The sequence below is a fragment of the Dermacentor silvarum genome, chromosome 1 (genome assembly GCF_013339745.2).
Source record: "Dermacentor silvarum isolate Dsil-2018 chromosome 1, BIME_Dsil_1.4, whole genome shotgun sequence".
Lineage (NCBI taxonomy): Eukaryota > Metazoa > Arthropoda > Arachnida > Ixodida > Ixodidae > Dermacentor > Dermacentor silvarum.
Window position 1 is genome coordinate 264,106,168 of NC_051154.1, and position 21,401 is coordinate 264,127,568.

The 21,401-nt window shown below is 52.9% G+C and overlaps 1 protein-coding gene across 8 annotated transcripts in view; it reads left to right on the forward strand.

Moving 5' to 3' along the window:
- Positions 1–21,401, forward strand: part of LOC119437131 (formin-binding protein 1-like) — a 260,696-nt gene that overhangs the window by 177,418 nt on the left and 61,877 nt on the right. Inside the window, exon 1 of one of the 8 annotated variants that reach the window (XM_037704190.2) lies at positions 20,539–21,301. The exons of the other annotated variants lie outside the window; for them this stretch is intronic. Within the exon in view, the coding sequence (XP_037560118.1) occupies positions 21,155–21,301 (147 nt within the window). The 5' untranslated portion in view covers positions 20,539–21,154. Of the gene's footprint in view, positions 1–20,538; positions 21,302–21,401 lie in introns of those variants that run through there. 8 annotated transcript variants of the gene reach the window in all.

Below are 21,401 nucleotides of genomic sequence, written 5' to 3' on the forward strand. Positions count from 1 at the left end.
CTGGGTCGTGCCCGTGCGGATGCGCCGCCGTGTATTATTGATAGCCGCGCGGTGCTCGCGAATGCTCGGCCCTTTCCTCGTGCGAGTCCTCTGCTCCCGATGTACGCCCGCGACTAATAGCCAGCCCTCTGCAGAAGCGCGGTGTCTGGGCATCTCGGTTCATGAGGGCGTTACGTACCACCACCATCGCTGCCTTACCCGCTCTTGCTCGCTTTGAAGGAGAGTAAGCCACAGTGCCCTCCTCCTCCTCCTTCGTTTTCTGTATTCTTTTCTGGCAGCGTTGGTTTATTTCAAGGGACGTTGTATGTGGAACGGCTGCCATGTACTTTTTTTATGTGCTTTTAGTCGGACGACTTTTTCGCCAATATTGAGTAATATGGTGACACGTCAGGGGTCGCGGTGCTCTGGTGAACGCCTGTGATCGCGCACAGAAGCTTATCGCAAAGGAACACCTCTGAGGGATGGGAGGGTTCGTTATCTAGCCGATTTATAAAATAGAAATATAGAAAAATGTGTACAGGCGATGGGCAGAACCGTTCGCAGCCTTCTCGACTTCTTCCGAGTCGCTTTCAATATCATTCGACTCCGAGGTCGTGGCATCCCTGCCGCGGCGGCCGCATTTCGATGGAGGCGAGAGAGGAAAGGCGGGAGGTGAAAATGCAAGAACGCCTGTGTGCTTGCGTTGTATAGTGCACGTTAAAGAACCCCAGGTGATCAAAATTAATCCGGAGCCCTCCTCTAACGGCGTGCCTCGTAATCGGAACTGGTTTTGGCACGTAAACCCCAGAAAAAAAAAATAATTCGACTCGCTGTTGGTTTCCTTTCGGTGACACTCGACATTCCTCGGGGCAGACTTGCGAGTTCCGTTCATCTCCGGCGTCGTCTTTCGGCATGTTTTCGACTGGTTTACGACGCCTTCGCTTGCTTAGTTTTCTTATCTATACTACCTCAGACGTGACGTAGGACGACGCATCGGCGGATTCACATTGTCTGCGTAGTGGAGTTCACTTTCACGGAGTTCTGTTATCAGTGTCGTTTATGGTCCTCCTACTCTCTACCGGTTTCTAGTCCCTTACCCTTTACATCTTCTGTAGGGTAGCAAACCGGACGCTCATCTCGCTGCCTTTGCTATCCTTGCCTTATTTTCCCTCTCTGTTGTAGATGTTTTCTCGTTCGCCGCAGGCTTATACCGTCGAGTGTATCGCTGTTCCACTTACTCATTTTCTTGAAAGCATCCCCCACGTAGTGCGGAGGTACTTATATGGAACACCAATGTATTTCGTGCATGGCACATTTTGGATGTCGGGAGTATATCAAAAGCGGGGATTCCTTGAGGTCTGAACGGTTTCCGCATTGCGCAATTACACGTTCTGAATTATAACTAATTTGAGAGCTATTGAGGGTGATTACACCAAGTGATTTTTCGCACAATCAAATTTGTTAGGTTCTAAATTCTGTTTCGTTGTAGCCAGCGTCGTGTGTTCGTTATGTATAGTACCGGCTTGGTTGCATATCTCATGGCCGAGAGCGCACGGGTGATGGAAAACGTATACGACCAGACCGCCAAGGAAATGTGTGAGCAGCAACTCTACATTCATCCCAGTAGTAAGTGTGGCGTCAGGTTCTCCGTCAGATATTTTCCAAGCTGCCGTCAAATTTACCTGCAAATGTTTTTTGAACTCGACGACCTATCACGCGGCCGCATCCCCGACCATAACTTCCGGCAGTCAGGGCCATATGCCGTCGCGACGTTTTACGTGGATAAATGCCGTGGTTTACTGCCGTAACCCGCGACTGGACTTGTTACAACCGCGCTAGTTTTCGTCGTCATCCTATTTCGTACCTACTGCAGGACGAAGGCCTCTTCTAGCGATGTTCGGTTACCCCTGCCTCGCGTCACTTGACTTCTTTCTAAGCCCGGCAGGTTTCCTAATCTCACCACACCACTTAATCATCTGCCTTCCTCGACCGCACTACATATCCTCCTAACAGGCGACATGTTTGCTGTTCTGCGCATATTGTGGCGTGCCCAACTCCCCAAAGGCTCAGACGTATAGCGTGCTAAAATAATGCATTTATACTCGTACATCCTGGGGTGCAGGAAAATGCTTGTTCGAGAGTTAGTTAAATTCGAGAGTTAAAGAGCTCAAGCAGCGTAAGATGAAGCCGTCTCTCCTGTGCTATATTCTGTATAGCTTGGAAACGTAAACCCGGTCGACAACGACGCCCACGATTAGGTGATGACGGTGAAATCGGTAATTGTATATGCGTGGCTCGCGGTACAACGTGTAGGCGTGGCAAAATGGAATATATACCTAAACTTGCGACGACATGGCGCCGCTGTTGGGCATGTGTGAACACCCCACGGGTGTTCGGCCGTGCCCTGCGTGCGCCGGCTGACGTAACGCACCCTCCCCCACTGTCTTTCTCTTCAGCATCGTGCGCGCGGTGAAGATGGCGGCTTGGGAAATCGCCTTAGCGCCACGCCATACACGCACGTTCGGGTGTGCGTGCGTGCGCGGCTGTGGGCGCTCATTGTCGGCTCCCGCATTGTCGGATCGAGGTCGTCGCGGCGATGAATGGGCCGCGCTGAATGGGCAGCGGTGTTGCGGCCGAATCGCCGCGGCGTTATTGCTAATAGTTTTCTCCCCGCCGCTTGGTGCGAAGCTTGATTTAATCTCTGCACGCTCTCACCTCTCGGGGGAGACCGTCGACCGTGCGCATCGGCGGTGGGTTCCGCACTTCCTGCAGCTTCGGCCATCAGCTTCGCCCTTGGAGGTTTCTTCCGCGCCGTTTCTATTATTTCGCTATAGTTTCGCTTTCTCGAAAGCGTTGAGCGTGCGACGACTGGACTTCTCATTGTGCCGTAAACGGTATACTTCGACGTTATCGGGCCTGCTGGAGAGAGGAAAACTGCGCGGTAGGAAATGCACACGGAAGTCTTCTGCTGACGCGCTGCTTTATACTCTTTCGACGCGTGGGAGATCCTCGGGAAGAATGAAGCGGGGCACCGGAATAAGCGTGAAGGGGGAAGGCACACGTAAGTGTCACAGGTCCGCCAGAATAAGAAAGGAAGGCAGGAATGAAAAATAAGCTCGCAAGCACGCGGCTTTGTGTGGCCGCTGCATATTCGCGCTTTTCGTCGCATGTTGATATAAGAGCGCTGTGAAGCGGCACCCGAGTGCAGATGCTAACGTTTGGGATTTATGCGAAACATGACGTAATTCTGGGCACTCCGGTCCAGCGAGAGGTGCAGCTCCTGCCTGTAGCCGCCAGCAACGCACGCAAGCACTAATATTGCTCTCGGTACTCTGCCAGCTATAGCAGACTCTTCGAACGACGTTCTCATTGGCCAGCCAAACAGAGCGTATTTAGGGCGACATTGCTGCCGCGAAGTTGTTTCGCGTTCCTTTGGCCATCGTACGTGATAGTTCCTTCTTCGTACTTATAATGGATAGATGCGCGAGGTTTAATGGTCGACTCTTTAATTACATTGTAGCATGTCTTCAACACTACATGCCTGAGCTATACACAGCATCATATTGTGAAAATTGCCTTAGAACACTAGACGTACATCATTTGCTCTGGCCGTGGGGTCGGACGCACGCAAACAAGAATCAAGACTCCGACAGGCTACAAGAAGCATCACTACGCAGCACGGACCTGGCGGAACAGTTCTGGGCCGTCCAGCGAGCCCACGATGCGGCCAGGGAGCTAAAACTCCCGGTCCCAACGTGGGAGTAGCCCGCTCTGTGGGGCCTTGCGCCCCGGGGCGTATAGCCCGCGCAGGACCTTGCAATAAAGTTATCCCATCCATCCATGTCTTCAACACGTCCTTGTTTATACATCGTAACGCCATCCTATGCAAATAGATCGTCTGGCTTAACTCTCGAAACTTGGGTATAACTTAAAATTTTGTGTACCATTTTGCATGCCACTTTTGCATTTGCTTGCGAACGCTTAATACGCGACTCGGATAAATTAAGTCAGCCGTTAACGGGCAGCCGTAACGTCTCCTTATGCGTATTTCGCCGGTGGGGTTGTCCTCCTAAAGTTGTGAAGCCACCGTTTGATCGCCCACCTGACACCGGCGCTTCGGAGTTCGCCGCACGCGGCAGCGTTGCAAACGTCCTCGCACAGCGCGAGCTAAACTCGAGATGAGCTAACTGGTGTCTGCTTATATACGTACGGGCCGTCGCCCAGCCCACGCGTTGCGCACTTTTGTGTCTTCCGGTCGCAGCGTCTCCTCCCCCCTTCCGGTGCTTGGCGTCGTTTACCGTCTTTCACGAGACTGGCCTTTTGTGGCCACGGCCGAGTGGCCCGGCGGGCATGAGTGAAGAAATGCCGCGACGTTCTAGCCCCTTCTATAGTATTATTGAGCGCTGCCAGTGCCAGGGGCGCCTGTCTTGCCAATTGGGTGAGGTCGCTCGTGTTGTGCGTCGTTTCGTGCATGTTCTCGTAAGTCTCCCGTGACTCGTTGGTTTTGCTGGCTCCTTTTCGCTTCTTCACGCGTCGTGCTTTCGGTTCTCTTGCGCCTGTGACGTCCTAAGAGCCCCTCCCTTGTTTTGCAGATGCATGGGCTTTAAAGGGACACCAAAAGGACACGGAATCAGTTTAGAGTAGAATTATTTTGAAACTCTATTTTCGTTTATTTTGCGATAATAGGTTGAATATTAGAGGACAAAGTAAAAGTCAGTTCCATTTTTTTTTTCGCACCAAAGTCCCAGCGCCGGTGTGACGTACGTCACGGATTCAAAGTATTTTTTAAGCATTCTTTCTCACCGGTTCATATCATTAAATGTTGATTCTCTCTTGTATTTGGACCGCGTTGGCGCAGTAAAGGTTCCTGAAAGTTGCCATGTTCAATCTTTGACTCCTTACGACCACAGTGTAGTGTATTTTTGCCCGTATAAACAGTTAACTAAGTCCTAGCATACTCCGTCATAATCCACGACGTCACGCGGTCAGCTGGTGCGGCAACTTCAACACCGCGTCGCCACCCGTCTTTCCTTTTTTGCGCCTTTTCTGGCTCACCAAGCCGCATCTCGCCGCAAAAATTTTGTTTGGTATTGTATAGACGGGTAAGGTTCTAATGCAGGTGGAATAATTTTTCCCATTAGTGTCCGGGTACATCAGCGTCCCAAAGCAGCCCAGGGGCTATATATGACAGTCGGTGCACTAACTCTGCAGCGTTCCTATAGTATTTCTCCGTGGCGTGTGAAGTATGGTCGGGGCGAACTTTGTCCAAGAAAAAAAAAATATCGGTGGAATTTGGAAGCACAGAGACGACTCAACACATTCTTCTTGAGCCACTACTATTCTTTTAATTGTTCGATTGCGTGCCGGCGACGTCCGAACGGCGATGGAGTCTGTCTGTCTCTGTCTGTCTGTCTGTCTCTGTCTGTCTGTCTGTCTCTGTCTGTCTGTCTCTGTCTGTCTGTCTCTGCCTGTCTGTCTCTGTCTGTCTGTCTCTGTCTGTCTGTCTCTGCCTGTCTGTCTCTGTCTGTCTGTCTCTGTCTGTCTGTAACCGTTTTCCCACCAACTTGGATTACGGGATTGGGTAGTCCATGGTCTAATGGGCGGCAGCGCTGATGGCACAGTTCGAAACCAACTTTGAGCACTGGGTATGTGCCGCTCTTCAGTGCATCTTTGACGCCAAATTGGGATAACTGGGCAAGTGTCTGTGCCGCATTTCAATGACAAAAAAAAAATCCTTTAAAAATTCTTCGCTGCTCATCGGAATCGAACCCGCGCCACGCGCGGACTTCGCGGCGGCGGCGCTAGATGGCGCATGTGTGTGCGGTGCGCTAAAGTCCCTATATAAGAGAAGTACCGCCAACTACTCTTTCCTCCGCCGCCTCCTCTCCTAAAGCGCTTGCTTTTTTCTTTACTTTTTGCTTGCGAAAGCCAGGTCGACGGTGGCGCACCTAGAAAGTCCACGTTGAAGCATTCAGGCCGGGCGCGCGCCGCCGCCGCCGCCGGCGACTGCGGCTGCGCAGAGGACTTTCAACATGACTCTGAGGCGGAAAAAAAGAAAATATAAAGAAGTGAAAAGCGAGCGCTATCATCGTCCAATCGGAGATACAGGAGAGAGAGAAGCGGCGTTTATCAAAGGATGGCGGTACTTTTCTTATATAGGGAGTTTACAGTGTGCAGCTCGAGAAAGGACCTGCATGGCTGCATACACGTTTCGGCGTTGGCAATGTGGCGTGTCCCTACCCTTGTTTCAATGCTAATCTCATTGCCGTCGACATTCATCGTGAGATGGTTTCTGCCGTATTTTTTTTTTTTTCAATAGTTTTTATAGTGTTGTGTGGGTGGTATAGGAAGGGCAATTCATGCGCTTGCGTCGTGGTGGTATGCTATAGTCGGGCAGTGGCGCAAAATACACTGCTGACGTGCGTGAGGTGACACGAAAAAAAAAAAAAAAAAAAAAAACGCGCGTTCCTGTCGCATATAGCATGCTTCGCTCACAAAACCTTATGACCCCTGTCACTACTCCGTGTGGTCGTGAACTCGCGATAAGGAGAGGCACGACGGAGATAGCGAGCAATCGGCTGCCTTCGTCGCGCCTCTCGTGCAGGCGACGCGAAGACCGGGCAGTCCGCGTCGCTATATAAATCTCGGCGAAGCCCGCGCTGATTCGATCACGATCGTTGGCGCGGCATTTGAGTGAGCGCGTTTTTCTGCACTGCTGCGGGGTGTATCTTATAGTCAAGGTAATCGCGCTGCCGATGGGGATTCGTGCTGATGCGCTGATACTCATCGGTGGTCACTATATACATCCCGCCAAGAAACCACTGAACCAAATCTTGCTTGACCCACATTCCATTCTTTGCCTTTCCTTTCTTTCTTTTTTTGCCATTAATTTCGGGCTATTTCGACGCTCGTCTGTAACTACGCAACCTGGTTATAAGTTAACGCTTTGCTTTCGGCGAACTAGAGCGCATAGCTGTACGAGGAAAAGGAAAACAAAACGCGAGAAACGGCGGCCAATTTTGTCGGCTGTCGAGAAGGATCGCGGGCTCTCCTCTCCCGTGTCTGCTCTCGACCCTTCTCTCGCCTTCCCCCACCCACTCCTCCTTGTCCGCGCGCGCGCCTACGAAATACCGCCGCTATAGGTATTTCGCGCGCCTTCTCGGTGTTGGCATGGGCGCCCTTCGACACCCTTGTATTTTTGTTTCTTTTTTCGTGCACTTCTCGAGTGCCAGCACGGAGTGTGTCAGTTTGGGACGGAGTGATTTCGGTGGCGTAATGAAATGCGCTCACGCCCTTCATGCATACATGCATGAATGTGCGCATATGCATTGCTCCAAAGGAAAGCCGTTTCGCCACGTCCTGACATGATGGCGTCAAAAAAAAAAAAAAAAAGCCGTCGCGCGTGGTATCTGCTTTTTTTTTTTTTTTCGCCTGCGCGTTTTGCTTGCGTTCATTCGCGCACTACACCTCGGTGACGTTGTACCGTGTCGCCCGCTTGACACGGCTATATGTTCTCCACCGTGGACTGCGTGCGATGTAATATGTAGGACTCGCCATTTCGCGTTAACTAGGACATATTTGCATTTGCCGCAGTCTTGGACCATAAGGAGGCCGCGTCGTGGCTTTTTGGAAAGATCTTTTTTTTTTTTTTTTTTTTTTATGAGGGGGCTTGCGCGTGTCCGTTATGAAATGTCGTGCCGCGAATGTTGCCTACGTCTCTGCGGCGTTATTTAACGCGTTTCTCTTGTAGTACATATGCTCGTTCTTAGCGCGCGGAGCGGGAGTGACATATACACGCAATGCAGTTTTTTTTTTTTTTTTAACGACCGTGTTTGCGAGCGAAAGTAATGGGTGAAAGTATTATTTGCTGTGAAGCACGTCAGAAAACTACATAAGGCATAAGGCACTTAAGGAGTCACCGACTCCTTAAGCGTTCTAAAGGCGTTTATCTAATTTCGTAAACACCAAATCCCCGTACTCAACGAGTTTTAGTCAGTTCTGTGCACATCATATATGACTAACCAGCGTGTCGTAGTTTGCTAGGTGCCTGGCCATAAAGGCATCGAGGGTAACATGCTCGCAGATCAAATGGCTGCACCCTTATGAATTAAATAAAGCAACACTTGCAGTGATATTACTTCCCTAGACGTGTGAGCCCTCTACCTGCGCAAAAAATAGTCAGAATCTACTGGCACCGTATGTGGGATGCTGAAACAAAGCTCCACGCAATTAAGCCGCACTTGGGGAATGGGCCATCATTAACAAAGTGATACACACAAATAATTGCCCAATGTCTGTGGTAGGTGGGATGAGAGGCTGACCGTCCTCCGTGTTTTGCTGGAGTGTCAGGAACCAGAAACTGAACGATAAAAGCACTTTCGCCTATATAGCTATACAAAGCACTAGGTCGCGCCCGGCCACGGCGGCCGCATTTCGAAGGGGGCGGAATGCGAAAACACCCGTGTACTTAGGTGGACGTTCAGGAATCCCAGGTGGTCCAAATTATTTCGGAGTCCCCCACGTACTACGGCGTGCCTCATGGTAGTTAGTTTTGGCACGTAAAACCCAATTTTTTATATTTTTTTAGTTTACAAGCAGCACATATTCCCTTCCATGCAGCAATGTTTCTAGGCGTGGAGCCGTTGTTTGAGAACAAAACAGTTAGTTTCTTGAATGATGTTACATGGTGTCAGCCCAAGCAATTTCTAACACATCATCTCTCCAGGGGATGCTGCTGCGCAAGTAGATATTTGTAGAGGACGTGCCTGCCTGTCCTTGGCGTTCGAGGGCCGCGGTGGGGCAGTAGTGCTATCTATACTGGCACTGACGCCAAATTTTGTAACGTGTATTTTACGGTAATAGTACACATCAATAGTCATTGTACTTGTATTTCTTGCGCACTTTACAGCGACAAACCTTTAGGCCCCTCTACAGCCATATTACACCATTAAGAATACATTTATTCATTGACAACTCACGACACTTTGGCCCTTCGTGGCCCTTGCGCGATTAAACACCACACACCATCACCAACGTGTGCTTCTAATTTTGTTGACGTAATGGAGATTAGGCTTGTAGAAGCAAGATAATGATCGTACGCTGTATATTCCTTGTCATGCGCAGTTGTTTGTTTTTCTCGCTCTTCATTTTCACTGTGCGCCGCGGAGTGCTGCCAGAGTGATATTTTTTTTTTTTTTTCGTTTATTTGGACCGTTTTTTACTGCGAAATTCCTTGGGCTGCCCTATAATGTCGAAGCCTGACCTAACCTGAGAAATAATCGCACTATCGAAGAGTTAATATCGCGATTGACCTGCGACTATAACACCGATGAGTCAAATTCGGTCTCTCGGCCGACTGCCGGGTCGCGGAGGTGTGCGTGTGTGTGTGTGTACACGGTCGCTTTAACGTCCGCACTGTGGAAACGTGCAGGAAATAGTGAGGTGGCAATGAGCATCAACGCTGCACCATCAGCGTCGTCAGCGTGACTCCCCCATCTCGGAGCTGGGCGTTTTCGAGCCGTGTTCGCGGGAGCGCGCCTGCTGCTGCTGCTGCGCTTGAGCGAGCTATCGGGTTGGTGTTCGTGGCGGGCGCTGCTCCCGCTACGGGCGCAGCAGCCTAACGAGGTGCCCTGTTTTGGTTTCTTTCGCCTCTCTTCGGGCCAACGCTCTTTGAGGAAAAAAAAAAAAAAGAAACAGAGAGGACATCGAGAGATCGGGAAGGGATGCTGTCATATGCCACAAGAGCGAGGAGGGTATAGCACGTCGTGGGCGGTGACCGCTGCCTTTGCGCACGCCGCGTGCACGATGTGGCATATGCGCCGCTCAGTCGGCCACCATCATTTGGCGAGCCCGAAAATTTACGCTCGATCCTGCGGCGTGTGAGCGGTGCCTTCGGGGCGCTCTCCTCATCTGTGATGTCTCCGTGACCACGACGCACTGTGCGGGGCGACGCTTCGTATATATACGCCGCCGACTGCGTGTGTTTGTGTGTGTGTGCCTCACTGAGGCGGTTTATGGTTTCCATCGCACGGCGTGTGTAAAGTGTTGTGTGTGATGCTCCGTCGCACCTACGGACGATTCTCTCGATGATGAACGCTGGAGGCGACCTGCTTTGCTGACATTTTCCTTTTCTTCCCGTCCACCCGTGCTCGGCGTTTCACGGACGCGCTGCTTGGCGGAGGGTCGCCGTCCTCATCAGCTGCGCACGTGGTTGAGGACTCTCGACGAAGCTATTCTTAATACCGCGCCGGGAGCCGGCGCGCGGCACTTTCCTAGAAGAAAGCGCGCAACCTCAAGTGGGTTTCTTGTCTGAAGATATCCACGCGGTCTTTTTTTGCGTGCGTGTTTGCGCTCCTGTGTGTGTGTGTGTTTTGCCTGGTCCGAGGCGTGTCACTTGGCGCGTTCTTTGCGCATCACACTTGCTTGTGTAAGCCATTTCACGCAAAGGCTACGTAGTACGAGCCACCCGTGTTCCATGAGGAGCGATTTGGGTTGTCTCGGGAGAATTCTATCATCCAGACACGCAGGTAGTTTGTGTCATCGCTCGCTATGTTTTGGTCCCGATGTCGCCTCTTTCCTGTAGCGCATCAAGTGGCTATGGTGTCATGAAGTGAGCAGCTCCTAAAAGGACTTGTTTGTCAAGAAAGCGTGTTGAAGGATTCCTGCAACAAAACACCTTCCGCTTACTACTGGCAGGCGCACTTTGTTTCTAGCGCTGAGTATGCACGTCCAGCGTGTTACTTGCATGATATGTCGACGGCGTATTCTTCCTTAGCTGCGCCTCTTCGTGCTTCGCGTATCAGGGCCGACGCGCCTTTCCTTGCGCCTGCTTTGTGCGTATAACAGCTCCCTTATTTCTTCGCCGCTGCTTAGACCTTGGCCTCAGACTGCGGGGCCCTGCTCGGTGAACTGCAAAAGCGCGAGGCTTAGCGCCCTTCCCGTGGGACACGGGTCGTTGCTCGCAGCCAATTGCTCCGCAGCATATAGACGGCGGAAAACGAGACTGCTTCGTGTAGCGGAATCATTGGCCGGGAATTCGTTTTGGTTCGAGCACGCAGCAGGGACCTTGACATCTGCGGTCGCTCTTGGACCGCTTGCTTCACGCATTACGTTGTTTCCTCAACACGCGAGTGTGCAGAAGAACTTTCGCGTTGTGCTGCCTGCGGATAACAGCGCTGCAGACATAACAGTGTCGGGTGCCTTTGCCAGTCAGCAACTCCACGTATAGGAGTTGCGCGGACCCTCTTGCTGCACGTGTTCCCAACTATCCGCGCACAACGCAGGGTTGGCATCTTCGGAGGCGGCAGAAAGTGCGCGCGCATTGCCGAACCTTACAAAGACCCTCCTGTTAAGCGGAGTGCGCAGTTGACTCGGTGGACACTTTGTGCTCGCACGAAACGCGTTAGCTATACGCGCTACGACTGCTCCTGCGTTTGATCTTCGGTGATACACGGTGGCATGGGCCTCCACCGGGGCGTGGGCGCCTTGCTGACTTCCAGGAGGAGCAACCACCATCAGCGCGGTTCTCTTGCCATCTGCTTCCGAAGCACGCGGGTGTCGCGCGGCGAAGTATCCTCCTCGTTCCGGCTCTCGGTTCGTCGCCGGCTGTGGCGCGCCCTGGCTCGCGCCGTCAACGAACTGGCCGCCAGCATCGACGCGGTACGTGCGCGCCCCGGGCCCCCCCTTGCCTGCTTTGATCGAGGTGTGTGGACAATGAGCGTGCGCGATCGGCCCTGTGGCCTCCAGGCGGCTTATCGCGCTCGCTTCGTGTCCGTACTCACTGTGTAGGCCGACACGACACCGATTTTGGTTCTGCCGACTGTTGGCCACAGCGTTTGCCGTCCTGCGTACTGCTGTCGCCAACAGTCGGCGAACCAAAATCGGTGTCCTGTCGGCCTATAGTGTGAATTTGACGAAGTGTGCCTCGAACGGCGCGCGCGTTTCTCGACGGTCTTGCTACAGGTATACAGCGTTCGATTTTTTATGCCTGTTACGCAATGTCCACAAACGTAGAGCGATTTTAGTTAATCGCAACCACATGAAACTAACAGGTAACGAAGCCTATATGGGAAGTTATTCTGTTGTTTTAATTGAAATGTAGAAATAATTTGTTAAAGGGGAAAATGAGTGTCCACGAAAAGATAACCTACTAGAATGCTCTGCTAAAGAAAAATCTACAAAACAAGTTGTTTAGCAGATTTTCTTCTTGCAAGCTTTCATGAATTTGTGCAACAAGGGGAGTGGTGTATGGCAGCCGAAGTAATTGTTGGGGGAGGAAAAGTTGACAATGTGGCTTGGTTTGCAAATGAGGAGTGAGGATGAACTAGGCTATAACTAGGCTTTTGTAGTGTATCAAGCCGGTCGAGATGAAAGCAGGTGACGTCGGCGTCCTTGGGAGTTCCAGTAGTGACGTAAGGAAGGATGCATTTCTGGGGAAAAGCCCGCTCTTCGTGAGTTTCTGGCACCACGCGCCTCGGTGAATTTAACTCTCGATTCTCGGGTGAGGTCGCAGCTCGGTCGCGTACGTTTTAACATTTGACCCGTCTATGTTGCACAGTTAGCAGGCGATACTTAAGGTTGGTTTCTACCCTCGTCTGTGTTGACAGGTGTGTTCCTTCTCTTCTGGCCCCTCACCGTTTCGTGACGCTAAGGGTCAGTGCGAAGCCTAGTCTTGTGTATCGATACCTGCAGGTATATGATACAGTGGGCATTGAGTACGCTGGCCGAAATAAAAGCGGCCAAGCAGCTCAAGGCACACCATTCCTGCCAGGTTTAGAGGTGCTCTCGTGGCAGATTGATGCCATCGGTGTTCGCACCGCCAATTAATTTATAAGCAGTTATCAGATAAACAGGTTTAATATTTTCAAGTGAGGCAGCTTTTTTTTCCTTGTGTATAGATACGACTATGCGATGCTTCCTCTGGAAAGCATTAACTCCTCTGTTCCAGAATACGTTGATCTTACTGAGAAGTTCTTGCGTGGTCATGGTGCCACTGTTTTTAATGAATGTCAAGATTTACCGTTTAGTCCAGGTGAGCTTTCGGTGCGGTCGCTTCCTAGTGCCAATTTGAGCAGAAGCACGCCGAGAATGACTTTTCTTGAGTGCTTGGTGGGCTCCTTGCGTATATCTGAGCCTGAGGGATGGCTTGGTTGGAGAACATGTCGTTTGGGTTTTTACCTCCTCGATTGGTTGTTCGGTATTCAAGGATCGGGATAAACATCGTTTTCCCGCTCTTTCGTTTCCCGCTTATGTCGTTAAAATTTTCCAGTCTTCATATGCCTTTGTTAAATGAGCTACTATAGTCAAACTACCACATGTTCCCTGCATTCCTTGGCTACTGTTGTGCGGAACCCGTACGTGAGGTCGAGTGTCTTTGACCACCGTGCAGGCATTCGGTTATACCCCTTAGCGACTCGCAAGTGACAAAGATGTTGATGTGGCATTGAACTATTTCCATGACACTTTTGAGCTTTCCTTCATTAGTCCTGCTGGATGGTATTGCGTTGGTATCCCATATTTGTCCCTGTAAACTTGCACATTCGCTTGTTTCTACCGGTCATTGCGTTGCATGTTATCTTTACCTGCTACTGATCACTAGTGCTAGATCACCAGGTCTCGCCGTAAGGTTGTTGCTGCACTATATGAAATTGCTCTTGTGTCTTGAGCGTATTATGAAGTCTGCGCGTGGTCGTTGGCGAGTGCAAACTTGCCTCGCTCTTGTGCAGGTTCCAGAGTGGCCTGGATATTAGGACGCTGTTACTCCACCATGTGTATGGTGCGCGTTAAAATGTCGTCCGTGATGGTGCTGGGTCAGCCTATTTTATCTACTGAATCTGGCCGTAGCTTCACACGTTGAGCGCCAGCTTCCGGTCTGTGTATGCACTGCATGACACCGCGATTATGACTCCGCTCACACCACGAAGGCGTAGCTGCCAGCTAAATGCAATTTTTTTTACTGCTACCCTCTACGTTACGATTTGTGTGTGTGTGTGTGTGTGTGTGTGTGTGTGTGTGTGTGTGTGTGTGTGTGTGTGTGTGTGTGTGTGTGTGTGTGTGTGTGTGTGTGTGTGTGTGTGTGTGTGTGTGTGTGTGTGGCCGGTCATATGTGGCCAGCGTACGAAATTTTGCTTTCGAGTAAGCTCTACAGTGCAATCCCTGGCCGTCTGACATTCGCGGAAATGGCTGAAGTTTGCGAGGAGGAGCGGTTGGAGGGTAGGTGCGAAAAGGTTTAGTGCGGAATGCAGAGAGGTCTGTTCGCCGTGTCGTATTGCGCCTGTGCGTATACACATAACCTTTCCACCTGCCTGCGTCTGCTTCGGGTCACCGATCGGGCCGGCATTAGCGAGGCGCCGGCTCTAGCGGCCCGGAACAGTGCCTGCAGGGGGGGCCTTCCTTTCGGTTGCGCTGCCGGAGGGGGTGAACCAATGTCCTGGCTCCTCTTCCCCCGCACGCTCTCTTCCTGCATCCCGCGTGGCATGGGAGCAGCATTGTGTGACCGACAGCGCGGCCCAAGTGCCGGCGAGGAGCATCGATATGTTTTGCGGCACACGTTCTCCCCGTTATTTTGTGGTGTCGATCCACAGCTCGTGTGACGTTCGGGACTGCACTTTCTCTGCCGAGGCGAAGAAAAGGACCACTCGCGATCGCCAGCAAAGCGTGCTCGTCTCTGCAGCCGTACTGTGGCTGCAGGAGCATCTTACGTGGGGCCTATACGTGCACGCAAACGCGACTATCCTTGCGTTGCGTCGACGCTGGTTATTGCGGAAAGCCAGAAAACAATTTTCGAGCTTAGATCCGCAAATGTGAGCATGTGTCCGCTTCTCCCTATTTTTTTTTTTTTTTTCTATATGCAGACTTAGATATTGACGCGCATCAGTCGTTTGACTCTCGAAGGGACGGCAGGTCGACCACTGCAGCTGAGCTCCGCAGCTTGTTTGGTTAGAAGGGCCAAACCTCGTGTCGTGCGATTTAGCCCCGCAAACGTTTTATTTTTCCAACGAAGCCGCGCTTTTTCTACATGCATCCTTAATGTGTGCCCGCCGTCGCGGTATGCGCAGTTCACCTCGGTCCGCCGTGCCTGCATTCAGCCTTATATACACCTTCACCTCAGCGGCATCCGTCAAGGAGGGGGAGGGTACGGAGCAAATGTTTGCCTTGGCCCAGCGGCGAAAGTGGCGAGTTACTTGAGCAATCGAAGGTCGTCGCATGCCGCGCGTGCCTCGTGAGAAAAAGCCCCGACTCTTTCCAGTGTCCTAGGTTCGCCCACCTGTTCCACCACAAAGGACGTTGCGGAAACTATAATAAATATCGCGTGAGGTGTGTTAATGAAGTATCTCAAGCCGGTCACTATTGGTGACGGATGTACGTACGTTTGACCGGGCCACAGGGCCGGTTCGCAGCCGCAGAAGCTGCATTTGGATGAGTTTATATATATTAAAAAGTCATAAATTACTCTGAATGCCCTGAATGGTTGCAGAATCGATCTGAATTAATTTGGGGCTTTCCACTAAAGCTCCTCTACTACCCGAGCTATAACTTTTGGACTTGGAGCCCTTAGTGAAGTTAACTTTTGAACACTTGTGAAGACAAAAATGATCTCCTTCCTCGATGATTTCGATTTCGTTTCTTCCCGAACTCGAGTTGCGGCGCGTTCGCCTTGAGCTACACCGAGCGACCTATTGCGCCACACTCGCACTGGCCTCGTGATACTGTAGACGCCAATCGCTGGACGAACATCTCGAGGGGGTGCAGGGGCTCTAAGCACGCGCTGGTATCGCTAACGGCCGAGTGCCGTGCCCCCGCGTCGTGCCCACTTCCGAGCTTCTCCTGGAAGCGATTAGGAGGCGGCGGCTGCGGAACCGGTTCGCCGAATCTTTTTTTGCCGTGCCTCCGTGGGCCGATCCCGGGCCTGCTGCTGCCTCTGCCAGTCGGACTGCAGGGACAGCGGCAGGACGACGACGAACGGCTCGGAGCGCACGCGGCGCTATGGGCTCTCACGCTGCAGTGGCTTTCGACGACCAGTGGCGCACCGACGGGGGAAGGGGGGTTCGGGTGTTGTAACCCCCCTGCGTCCAGCCCCACCAGTCGAACGTGTAGCTTCAGTGCTCTGTTCACATTGCCACTACAATTCAGGAAGTGGTTTGAAGTCGAATTTTCCTCATTAACAAACACACTCTATCACTGTCTCGTATTTATTCATTCACTCTTAAATTACTTAGAGTAAAACGCTGAAGAAATAAACAGTAATCATCCTTGGTGTCATTATTATAATTAAGCATTTTATTTCCTGTTGGATTCCTCTAGCTAAAGCAAGGAAATTGCATATTATGCAAAGTGCTTGATTCCCCCCCTCCCCGCCGCACAAAAATTCAACCCCCCTCCTCCTGGCAGAGTTCCAGGGTGCGCTACTGATATGCACTGTACTCATCGAACAGTCACGCAAGAGGAAGAGGGTAACAAAAGAAAAGAGAACTGAGAAAAACTCGAGCGACGTTCACTTCATTATCCGAGGAGTTCTCGGCGCTCAAGGACTGTGGGGCAAGTGGCCAGCTCCGGGGATTTTTGCTGCGTCCTTTGCCGACTCTTGGCGAAGGACCGCGCCCTTGTCGCGCCGGCGTGGGCCGTAGGCGAGGGTCTGCCCACTGCAGTGAAGTTGCGAGTCGAGGTCTCCGCTGCCTCTGTGCATTCCCCCCCGCCTTGCATTCATTGAAATAGGCCTTCCCGATCCATCCCTCCGGCACTCGCTTCCTGTGGACACAAAGAAAGAGCGGGATTGTTGCTTTCTCTCTACCACCGTATACAATGTCGATGCTGCTGGACGTTTCCTTGGGACGGTTTGCATGCTTATTTGTGTAGTTTTCTATGAATTGAAGGAGTTAGGAAAAGATAAGTGGCGGCAATACAAGGGACCCGTATGAGCATGTATACGTATTGATATGGTCCCAAGCTGTGACTGTAGCTAAATGCCAACTTTTTACTCGAAATAATTTGCGCAGGGTCCTGCCAGCTTGCTCGTTCCGCAAGTCCTTTTGTTCTGTTCAACGCGCAAACAGTTGTACTGGTACTGGCACAGATGCTAACCTGTGTATTGTGTCGGTATGCGGCGCATTTAGTATACGTTTTCCCAATCACTTAGGCTCGTACTTCGTTTTGAGTCCCGGAAGCGACGTTGATCGCGTGTCCCTACAATTCGTCACATGCTAAGCCGTCTTTTTCGCCATGTAACGAGTGATGTATTAGCATGCCTCCTTCCGCTAATGCTCTGCACGTCATCAATGGCCACGGTGTAGTTCAGATCTCGGCAATGGGGCGAGGCGCCTCAGTCATGGTCCATGCCTCTAACCCCCCCCCCCCCTTTTTTTTTCCCCCCCTTCCGTAACTACGTTTTGGTGTGAATATGAACGCGCATCGTGTCCTGTTGGAACCGAAAAATGCAGTGATGCATTTGTGCTCTTCTGATTTCACTAGCAGAAGTGCCGTGATCTTTCTTTCGCGCGCTCATTTGGCGCGACGTCTTGTGGGCACACAGACGCAGCAAGAACGTTCGTTTTCAACGTGCGTCAGCCGTTGATGCCGCATTGAATGTGAATCACTGGCCGGGATTAAGCTGCTATCTGGCCTGCTCCAGCAATTTTTTTTTTTTTTTTTTTTCAGAATTCGCTCGGAGGCTTGTTTCTGCTGTGCGTCACCCGAGTTTTCCGAAAAATTGCAGTCTATTTCCCGAGTCTGCTGCGATCTCTACGGAGAAACTTTCTTTTTTGCTCCCTGGGGTATTGCTACGCTGGCGTACGTGCTCTCCATACGTGTGCAGGCGCGTGCTGCCAGCGCGCTGTCTAATCTCGCGTGCGCCACTGTCGTATAGCATACGCGGATAATTCGGCGATGCCTTTGACTTGCACGGTTGTTACGCTAACGGCTTTCTTTGACCAAAGTCGAGCCTGCACCCATTTAAACCGACGGAGCGAGTTTCTTTGCGTAGGTTCAAGGTCTCGGGCGTACAGAGCTGCTCGATGATGGGGGATTTTTATCCTGGCGACCCCCGATGGGCCTCCTCGTTTCGCACACTGCTCCGTGGGGGCTCCTCATCGGCACAGCCCCGAGGGCCGCTGTGCAGAGTGCCTTGGCGTGCAGTATACGCAAATGAAACCGCGCTCTGTACATTCGGGAGCGCGAAAGCGCCTCAGTGATTTCTAAGCCTTCTTCTGGGCCGCTTGTGGTGTTCTCGATCGCAGAGGCACGAGTAATATGGGGCCTGATCAGCACGGGGATCCGATGAAGTCTGGGATTCTAGCGGGATATCCTGGGGTCTTTGAGGACAGAGTTACGACGCGTGCAGTCTCCAGCATCGGTTCTGCTGCACGGAACTGGTTGCCAGAGAGACGCACGGGCAGGCCTGCAACGTGGCCGGACCGGGACGCTTGGCCTTGGGCGATCCACGCGGCATCCCTTTGGCTGCGCGACCGGCCACTGCTTGCTGGCCGTGCCAACGATCAATGGCCGGTACCGACCTCTCCGCGGCTTGAGCGAGGAGGAGAGAGAGCCCCCCCCCTCCTCGTTGACTGGAGCCGCCTACTACGTTGCGTGAGCGGCTCGGACGCCGGAACGAGAAACAAGAAACCAAGAGGCAACGAGTCATAGCCGGGACGGAATTAATGAGGACGCGAAGAGCGGCGGCGGGACGCGTGGCCGAACGACGGAGCGCTCGGGGTGCTTCTCGGGCTAGCCCCGCTGCAATCAGCGGGCCTTCTGCGAACGAGCGGTGTGATGAGCTGGAGGAGGTCACGCTGTGCCGTGGCTATTAGGGCAACTCGGGAGGACAGCCGGAAGACTTGCAGTGGGGCTCGAGGTGCTGAAGCGTTTGGTCGACTGATGCGATATCGTCTTCCACACTCTTCGCCTCTTTTATTTGTACACTTTTTCTTGTTATCCAGTCTCCTGCAGCTCGCTTGCGTATAGCGGAACAGCTGCGGACGTGGTTTGCAAGTGCCAACCGATATCCCTCCATCGCATTGCGTTTTGGTACGGCATTGCCCACTTCCCCCTTTATTCTGGCAGTTCTTTGCGCAGTTCAGTAGATTTTCATTACCATCCGCAGTATATAGTAAATTTTACTTGTCATTGACGCCTAAGGTCTGTCGTTGCCGACATGGACGGCGACCGGAAGAAACGCCTGCTCTGGGAAGCCCTTAGCGAGCTCACGACACATTTCGTGGCTGGCTTTGCTCTTCAGTGATCGCGTTCACGGCGACATCCGCGTCGTGGGATCAAATGCAGGCTGTACGAATTGACCAAGCTGTAAGCGTTCATTCTGTGCCCAACAAGACAAGCGTCGCTTGTATTGCGGAAGCGGTCCGGGGCACGCCCCGGAGATGAGGCTGGTCGAACGAGACGCCCTATGGCGGCTACGTCGCCCAAAGCGTGACTGTAAACGGGCTCGTCAGCGACGTGCTGCCGCGACAGGCGCGTGACTGCACCTACTTGCGTATGCCGAAGGATTCAAGCACGAAGGTTGCGCCATCTCTGCCGAGGTGGCGTTGCGTCGCTCGCGTTCAAGGGTACCTGTGCGAGTCGCTGGCGACATCCCGACGCTCGACTGTACACCGCCTGTGCAGCTCCAACGCAGCTGTCAGGGGCGATTGCACGAAGCCGAAACATTGCTGGGTCAATGATCCCCGTCTCCTCGCTTCACTTCAAGTGACGCGCTCTGCGTGGGCTACGCGAGTAGCCGCAGCTTAAACGAAAATGACTGCATTCCTCGGAGGTGCGACTGAGTGTTATGAACTCTGCATTCGGCGTAAACACCTCGCTGGAAGATAGGCTCACCCTACGGCGCCCGACTCGGACGGGAGAAGGCTGCGCGACGGCGTCATTGCGCTTTGTGCCGGCGTTGTTGACTGCGTGCATTGGGGCATGTCACTATAAAGTGGATTCACAGTCGGAGGCTGCTGTGGAGGGCCGTTTCCTTCTCTCCCTGCGTTCCAGGCTCTGGTTTCCCATCACACGTGGCGAGAGGGAGAGAGAGAGACGCAGTGCTTCGATGTGTGCGAGAGAGCGGTCCATGGTAGGGAGAGGTAGCCCACCGTAGAAGTGGCCGGCCTTCTTTCTTTTCTTGTGTTGGCTTGCATTCCCTCCGGGAGGGGGGAGTCGTCTCTTGTAGCCGGGCTTTTCATCCACGCCGCTTGGGCAAGGGCGGGGAAAGTGGGCGCATTGCTTCTGCCGCCGCCTGGCTGCCCGGCCGGCCAAGGAGACGCTGTTGGCCGCCGCTTCTTTCGCCGTCGCCTCGCCGCTAGCAGCCGGCAACGTAGCAGCGTCCCCGCCGAGGCGGACCGGCCCTCGTCCGCGCAGCTCATCGCGAAGGAAGCTCGGCCGGCTCTCCGCGAGGCTTCGTCGCCCGGCGAGCGAATACCTCCCGCCGGCGGATCGTCCGCCGTGACTCGTGGAACGCTTGCGCGGTGACCGTGTGATGCAACGTGGCCCCAATACGACGCATCGCCTCCTGCCATGAGGGTTCTTCATTGCGGACCTGCCTTCGGCTTTGCTCGATTGACGTGTTGCTCGCAGGACTCAGTGAGGGGCGCGCCCGATAAGCTGGCCGTCTCTCTATTCCGACCACCGTGACGCTCGGGTGACGCGCCGCAGCTACCGCGGCGCTGCTGTCACTCTCCTTATCGTGCGTCTTTCGACTGGTCCCGACGGCAGTGTATTGTTTGCTTATCGTCGCCTCCGCACGTGCTTTGCCGGAACTACGACAGTGCGACTCCTGATCTGATATCGCCGCTTTGAGAAAAGGAGGCTCGTGTTGAACAGCCGCAGTTGATATCCTTTGTCGTGTGTCAGTACGGTGGACACCCAGAAGGTCGTGCTGTGCAACGATAGACTATCTGTGCCCTCGTTCGAGAAATGGATAGAACGGCGGGGTTTTTTATGACCCTCCACATCAACTGACACAACAGTTGAGTGCATCACTGTCTGGGCGTGGTTCCTGCGCCTTTCTTTTTTTTTTTTTTTTTCGTCACCGCAAACGCTTCGTGGTGACGAGTGTCGGGGTTGAAGTTATCTCCCTGTCGGACATCTGGTTTCTGCGGCAGAGCACGGAGGCTATCCATCGCTGCTTCTCAGTTCCTCGCGACCGTTCAAGGCTGTCCCCGGACAACGCATCTGCCAGCGGTGCTCCGCCATGGTGGGCCTGGCGAAAACGTCTTCCTCGGCCGGCTTGTCGGCATCCCGAGCCGACCTGTTTCGCACTGTCTCATCGGCCGGTGCCGCCGCGCTGATGGGCGGCGGAGGCACCGGAGTCCACTATCTCGTCGAGCTCTGGAGAAACGTACGTTCATCTGCCCGCGCAGTGTGCCTGGTATAGCGTTTCTCGCGCCCACTTGTTTGCTCGGCGAGAGTTTGCACCTGCCGAGCAACATTTGGACATT